The 7,830-nt window shown below is 52.1% G+C and overlaps 2 protein-coding genes across 16 annotated transcripts in view; one reads left to right on the top strand and one right to left on the bottom strand.

Moving 5' to 3' along the window:
• Dao (D-amino acid oxidase) overlaps positions 1-2,589 on the top strand; it is a 23,140-nt gene extending 20,551 nt beyond the window's left edge. For all 15 annotated transcript variants that reach the window (XM_028765538.1, XM_028765533.1, XM_028765531.1 and 12 more), the window contains 2 exons: positions 1,382-1,480; positions 2,345-2,589. In XM_028765538.1, coding sequence (XP_028621371.1) covers positions 1,382-1,480; positions 2,345-2,476 — 231 coding nt within the window. In that variant the 3' untranslated portion in view covers positions 2,477-2,589. The remainder of the gene's footprint in view (positions 1-1,381; positions 1,481-2,344) is intronic.
• A 3,840-nt stretch (positions 2,590-6,429) lies between these two features.
• Positions 6,430-7,830, bottom strand: part of Svop (SV2 related protein) — a 41,487-nt gene continuing 40,086 nt past the window's right edge. Inside the window, exon 14 of the mRNA XM_028765406.1 lies at positions 6,430-6,636. Coding sequence (XP_028621239.1) covers positions 6,430-6,636 — 207 coding nt within the window. The remainder of the gene's footprint in view (positions 6,637-7,830) is intronic.

Raw genomic sequence — 7,830 nt, forward strand, 5'->3', positions numbered from 1 at the left:
ACCTCCTCCAACAGGGCCACACCTCCTCCAACAAGGCCACACCTCCTAATAGTGACACTCCCTGGGCCAAGCATGTACAAACCATCACACTGGGTTATACAGTATACAGACTGGGGTATAGAATTCACAGTACACAGTACACTGTAGCCTGTGACAGTGTTTGACAAATCCTTACTGTGCACTAATGCCACCTCACTGGCCCTTCTGAGAATGTCCCTCATAGGGTGGCCTCTTAGCACGTCTTCACAGAGAGCAGGTGTACTTGCATATATGTCTCCGATTCCATGTCTTCCTGATCGCGGTTGTGGTGACAAGAGAGGTGGGAAACGGTGTTGCGGTTGGTGGTGACAGACTGCAGGGCTGGTGATGGTCACTTGGTGGTGACACCAGGACATAGCTGGTGCTGACGGCAGTCATTGCCCTAGATGAACTAGCATGTGGTGGCAGACGGTAAAGGACGGGGCTCAGGGAGACTTGCCGCACAGCGGTTAGGACCTGGGTTCGGATCCCAGAACGCATGTAAAGACAGATCCAGCAGCACACATCTGTAATCCCTGTGCACCTCTGGTGCCATGGACGGTGGAGCCCAGGACTCCTCAGGCTTGCACGCCCAGCACACATAGTAGTGAACAGTGCTTGTTTCAAACAAGGTGGACGGTGAGGACTGATACCTCAGGCTGTCCTCTGACCTCTACGTGCGTACTGTGGCATGCATGCACCCGCACCTGCACACGCACACTCACATGCACACACACACACACACACACGCATGCACACTCACACACACACATCCTTAAACACGGTCACACAAACCCACCCACATACAATACACATGCATACACTCACTAACTCACACATATGCATGCTAACACACAATACACATACATATACACTTATACACACACTCACACAACCCCCCACACTAACACACATGCTCACACACAATACACATACACATATACATAATTATTCACACGCACACACATTTCTACTTACATACTCACACAATACACTTAGACACACACAAACCCACACATACACACACTCACACACAATACACATACATATATACTTACACACATACACATATTTATACTTGCATATACATTCACACACATGCAGACTCATGTACACATTTACACTCACACACACACTCACATACACTCAACTCACACACAAGCACACTTATACACACTCACACACAAGCACACTTATACACACTCACACCGTGGGATGGCTGTGACTGTTAACCTGTGATTAAATACTGTGGTGACTAGCCACGGGGGGGTCGATGAGATTCTAGAAGCTAACTCATGGTTGCCTAGAATGTCAGCCAGGACACAGTCTTGATAAGTCAACGGCACTTTTTTTTTTTTCCCAGAATGCAAGAATTGTGGGTGAACTCACTGGCTTCCGACCAGTCCGGCCTCAGGTCCGGCTAGAAAGAGAACGGCTCCGTTTTGGATCTTCAAGTGCAGAGGTGTGTTGTGTCAGGGGCATCGGTGTCCACCCCAGCTCCAGTGAAAAGTCATATCAGCCGAGATCAGGGCCAGAGGTGGCCACCTCCCTCCTCCCTCCCCCTCCCTCCCCTCCCCCTCCCCCCATAAATGGGGACACAGCGACTTGAGATGGGAAAGGACTGAGTAGAGAGACGTGGTACTTTATGCCAGACATCAGGGCAAACTCGTGACCTTTTGGAGTCTGATCTGAAGCCCTTTGGCTAAGGAACAGCTTTCTCTGTCCTGAGGAAAAAACCAGGACCTCCATCGGTGGTGTTACCTGCATAAGCCAGACCACTGGTGAGGGGCGGGGCTCTGGTGTGACTTGAACTTGACCTCAGAGGCCTTATCCTTCTGGAGGAGGCTCCTCTGGGTCCCCTCACCAGGGGTATGAGCGACCTCTGTACCAAGGTTAGCTTTCTTCTCTTATCTCAGATAGGGGTACACAGAGGGCATGTGTGTGTGTGTACAGGTGAGTGTGTGCGTGTGTGGAGAGGCCGTGTACATCTCTCCAAAGCTGAGTGAGCAGAGGTGCGGCAGCGGACCGCTCTGATAGCAAGGTTATGCGGTCCTGCATTTCCTGTGCATGGATGAAGCACCCTCGCCTTTTAAGCAGAGAGCAGAGAGTGTAGGGCCTCATCCTGCAGCTCCTCAGACAGTTCCCTTAAGCTAGCTCAGGCTGGCCCCGCCCACCGCCCGCCCAGTAAGGCAGCGATGGAGCTCAGGGCTTCCGCTTTACTCAAGGATCTTAAGAGGGTTCCTGGTCTTCCGGTGTGACCAAGCTTTCCCGACCCCTTCCTGAGTTTCCTCCCGCACCTGGCCACCGTCTCTCTTGCTTCTCCCAGGTCATCCACAACTATGGTCATGGAGGTTACGGGCTCACAATCCACTGGGGTTGCGCGATGGAGGCGGCCAACCTCTTTGGGAACATTCTAGAGGAAAAGAAGCTGTCCAGGATGCCTCCATCCCACCTCTGAGGACTCTAGTGACCACCGCTTGCCCCAAGACGACATCCCAACCCCTTCAGCCAGTTGATATGTTCCTTGATGATCCCCGCTCCCCAGCCCCTCCCCCAGCCCCTCCCCCAGCCCCTCCCCCAGCCCCTCCCCCACTCCCTCCCCAGCCCCACCCCTGGCTTCCTCTGTCATCCATCTGCCTCTGCCTAGTCCTTCTAGTGCTGTGATGCTGGCTGGTCCTAAACAAGGCTGGGTGAGACAGGCAGGGTCTACGGCCATGAAGCAATTCTTCTCATGGCAGAACGACTGTACTAAAGCTGCTTGTACCGGGCGGCAGGGTCCGGGCTCAGTCTGATAAGGAGTGGTCTGGAGTCTTTTGCTTAGAACTCTGACGAATGGTTTAGAACACACTCCATGTCTATCTGTAGTGATGGGAGGAGGGGGATAGGAAGAAGAGGAGGGAGAGGAGGAGGAGGACCCCCTCCTTGGCACTCTGCTTGGTCAACATTATTAAAACGTTGGATATCCGAACTCTCTTCAGGATTGATCCTAAGACATGCCTTCCTCTCATTCTACCTGAAGACCCCTGTGGCCTTGAGGAGACTTGATCTAGCATGTATGTGTGAGGGGAGGGGAAAGTGGGGGAGGGCGTGGCTCAGGCTCTAGAGCAGACTAGGTTAATTGCTCTACCACTGAACAGAACTCTGTCCTCTTGAGGCCTGAAATCTGAGAAGCCTATTACCCTGGGCACAGTGAATATCATTTTAGCCTTTGTTAATGTATTGTGTCTGTGTATGTGAGTGTGAACATCCACGGTCGTGATGTGTTGAGGTCAGAGGACAACCCATAGATGTCAGCTTTCTCCTTTCACCTTGTGGGATCTGGTCTCGAATCCAGGTCATCTGGCTTGGCAGCAAGTGCCTTACTCACGAGGTCAGCTTACCGTTCCGCTGAAGTTTCTCATGTAGAGAGAAACAGACAGCATTCTCGCCAGTAAATGGAAGATTCTGTAACAAGGCTGCTTAAAGTTCAGTCCCAGCCCTACTGCTGGGTTTCTGAGGTGAGGCAGCTTTTCTATGGAGCCGAGGTTGGCCTTGAACTTATGAACTTTCTGACTTTGCTTCTGCTTCTCAGGAATTAGTGTGTGGAATCATGCTTAAATTCATATTCTCTCTCTCTCTTTCTCTCTGCAGATGTGAGTGCATGTGTCTTTCTGTGTCTATTTTCTCTCTGTGTGTCTGTCTCTGTGTGTATCTGAGTATATATGTGTTGCCTGTCTGTCTACATCTCTTTTTCTCCATCTGTTTTTTTCTGTGTGTGTGTGTGTGTGTTGTGTGTGTGTGTGTAGGGGTCTTGAGTCAGGGTTTCTATGTAGCCGAGGAGGTTGACCTTGAACTCATAAACTTTCTACCTTTGCTTCTGCTTCTCAGGAATTAGTGTGTGGGATCATGCCTAATCTCTCTCTCTCTCTCTCTCTCTCTCTCTCTCTCTCTCTCTCTCTCTCTCTCTCTCTGTGTGTGTGTCTGTGTTTGTCTCTCTTTCTGTGTATGTATGTCTCTCTGTCTCTGTGTGTCTGTCTCTATCTTTTTCTCCCTCTCTTTGTCTCTCTGTGCGTGTTTCATTTTTGAGGGTGTCTCATGAGACTGGCCTCAAACTCGCTACATTTCCGAGGGAAACCTTGAGCTTCAGACGCTCGTACTTCTGCCTCCTGAGTGCGAGGATTACAGGTGTGTACTGAACTTTGGACTTAGAAACGCTTCCAGAGTTCATCTTTCTCCTGGGTAGAAATTACAGCCCTCGTCATGTAACCCCTGGAGAACACGCCCACCACACCACCCCTCAGAGTCTTCCCTACTGGAGGTGGGTTGTTTGAGGATAAAGTGAAAAGGACCTCCTGGGGGGAGGAGGGAGGGGAGGAGGGAGAGGAGGAGGAAGGGGAAGGAGAGGAGAAGCAGACAAAGCAAAGGGAAGGATGTTTCCTGGGAGAAGCTGAACTGCCCAGGAATAACGTGAGACTCAAGAAAATGTGGTTGGGGCTGGAGAGATGGCTCAGCGGTTAAGAGCACTGACTGCTCTTCCAGAGGTCCTGAGTTCAATTCCCAGCAACCACATGGTGACTCACAACCATCTGGAATGGGATCTGATGCCCTTTTCTGGTGTGTCTGAAGACAGCTACAGTGTACTCATATACATAAAATAAATCAATACATCTAAAAAAAGAAAAGAATACAGAAAATGTGGCTGGGTGTGGAGGTACACAGGAAAGAAAGATGAAGAGATTAGGGCTAGCCTAGGCTACATTGTGAAAGTCTGTCTCAAATATCAATAATAACAATCATGATCATAATAATGTGGCTGTCAGAACAGGGTAGGGGGGTGGACGCCAAACTCTCCCCATGAAGAAGAGGCCACTGTATGTTCATCCCACTAACAGAGTTGTCTCCATAACAGAGTTGTGTCCATTGAACTCAGGGTCCCAGATGCTGCCCACCAGCTGGGCCCCTGCACCTCCTAGAGAGGACTTTGTGCTCAGAGAGGTCAGAGTTCTTTCTTGGAACAAGGGAGCCGACTTTCAAGTGAACTGTTGCTAGTACACCGTGACCAGTGACCAGATTTAAACCCTGTAATGTCCGTCACCAACGTTTTAATAAGAGATGAACGCACAACGCACACCCGGCTTCCTTGTGATGTGTCCATTGGGCAGTGGCCGGTCTCCTCCGGCCTTTAGTGGGGCCTGGCTGTCTCCTTCCTCCCCCTGCGTGTTTCCTTCCTGAGTCTCAGAAGGTGGCTCGTGTGTTCCGGAATCCGGGAGTACACATGGACTGCCTCCAGACCTACCTACCTCCCGTCCTCCCTCCTGAGGCCCAGACAATGGGCTCCTCTCTCCCTCTGACATGGGCTTTCCTGACCCTCGTGTCAGGACATCCTCTCAGGACCTGCCTCTGTAGGGTCAGCACTGCCCTTGACAGAGGCGTATGAGAGAAAGCGGAGGCAGACCCAGAAGGGGCAACAGGTTCCTGGTCCCAAGACTTCGTGGGCCTGCACTTGGTGCTTTGCCTGGAGATCTCTCAGCCCATGCTGCTGCCTACACACAGCCAAGTCTGGAAGCCCGAGTAGACCGGGACTCACCATCTAGTAGGGCTGATGGGGGAGCCAAGAGAGAGGGCCCAGAAAGGCCTTAACTGCTTCAGGAGTAACTCTGGCTTTGGTTTGGGGGCGTTAAGTCTCCCCTCTTCCAGGCCTCAGTCTCCAGTTTCTGAGTCAGGGAATGGGCTAACAACTTTCTGAGTATGCTGCCTGGTGGGTACCTAGCTCTCCCTAGAAATAAAACAAGATGCTCTGCAGCCAGAGACAGAGAGTCCAGAAGGGACCCATGGGGGATACTTGGCTCAAATTCAAATGCACATTCACCAGCCAGTTTCTACCCCGCAGGCCCTGGAGAGGCATCTGGAGAGGCCCAGCCACAGCGGAAGGTCTCAGGCTCCAGAAAAGCTGCTCCGGCCAGCCAGTAGCTCGCCTTAATTGCAAAGAACTCCTGGGGCCAGGGTGCAGAAGAAACATACTGGACAAATGGCAGGTGTCACAGGGGTCTGCGCTGAGACTGTATCTATGGGGATCTTTGGGTAGTGGCTTTCCAAGGGTATGACTGGGTAGCAATGTGACATCTGCTCAGCTGGTCCTGAGCACCCTGGGACCCTCCCACACTAGCCGCGTCCCCATGCAGATCCACGGTGATGCACAAACCTTCCCCGACCACAGAGAACCCCACCCTGGAGTGAACGCCACCCCATCTTCCTGGGGTGGGTGACCCTCGATGAACATGGCCAAACACAGTGAAGACACAAAACCCTGTCGGTCCACATTGCCCTCTCAGGAAAGTTCTTGATGTCGGCAGTGACCGTAAGTGGCCCAGCTGGGATCCTCCAGCTCTCTAGGCTCCAAGCCTCAAAGACCAGCTCAACTCCCAGGAGTCACTACTCCTGAGAGCCAGAGTTTGATCTGGGGACACCTGTGCTGTTTGTCCCTCTGCCAACCATCTCCTGGCCCCACTCCCGGTGGCTGGACTCCTGCAGTGCTCGGCCTTTGGTCTCGATGGGCAGAAAGCAGGAGGCCACGGCAGCCAGGAGGCAGCAGCCACTGTAGACGGCCAGGGTCAGGTACACGGAGGATTCCAGCATCACCTGCGGAGGGAGATGCAGGGAGTTAAGGATGGCTTCTCAGAGCCGTGGGCAGGACATAGGGCTGGTAGCAATTGGAGGATCTCATCCCTGTAAGCATACTTCCATAATCCTTATCCTAAGAAGCTGAAGTAGGGAGGATTGCTTGAGTTCAAGGACAGCCTGGGCTACAGAGTAAGACCTATCAGACTTAAGATTCTCCATATCTCCAGGCATGGTGGGTACCCATCACTCCAGCAAGAGGATCCTGAGTCTAAGTTCTTAACAAACATACACTAAGAGCCTGTGTCAAAAAAAAAAAAAAACCCAACAAGAATCCAAAGTCATTGTTATGGTCTAGCCTATGCCAAATTCCCAGTCTGATGACAAATATCAGACCACAGACAGGGCAGAGCTCGGCGCCCTGTCCCCGAGGAACCGGCATACAGTGAAGACATTCTAAAGAGACACATGCTACCCTCCCTTTGACTATCAGACTGTTGTCAGGCAACGGCTCCCCAGAACTGGAAATTTGGATTGTTCCGGGGGGGGGGGTCTTGTCCCAGAAGGAGGAGGAGGGGAGAGCCTGGTTCGGGTCAGAAGGAGCCTGTGTTCTGGGACGATATGTCACAGAGTTCGGAGGACTTACAGACCACCTATCAGCTGGCGCTGTTGGGGAGGACCACAGTGTGCCTGGGAGCACCGGGCTGTGTGATCCTCTTCCCTCTGCATAAACCTAAATCTCACACCGGGACCCTGATGATGGACTTGGGGGAGACACTGGACCCCTTTATTGGTTTCTCTCCCCAGCGTGGCCGTGTGAATGCGTCTCTGCTTTTCTCCTCTCTCCATCTTTTTAGTCGGTGCACTGAGGACAGCCTGTTGGGATCGGTGGGATCCAGGCTTTGATCCTCTGTGACAACTCGGTGACAACTCGGGGGACATTAGAGATGAGGTAGAAGGGACAACAACGCAGAGACGGATGGCAGCACCCCAATTTGCTGAACCACCCAGAACGGGTAAATCCGTGCAGGCAGGGAGCAGACTGGTGTTTACTACAGGTTGGGGTGGACCCCTAATGTCCCCATAGAGGGACTTGGGGTGCAGTCATGAGAACACTTTGGAAGTAGAAAAAGTGGGGGTGCATAGCACCGTGAATGCCATTGTGTGTGAATGTCACCAAATGACTTGTTAGAACACAGCCCCTTCAGGGGCTGT

Source organism: Grammomys surdaster, unplaced genomic scaffold, assembly GCF_004785775.1.
Source record: "Grammomys surdaster isolate TR1022 unplaced genomic scaffold, NIH_TR_1.0 164, whole genome shotgun sequence".
NCBI lineage: Eukaryota > Metazoa > Chordata > Mammalia > Rodentia > Muridae > Grammomys > Grammomys surdaster.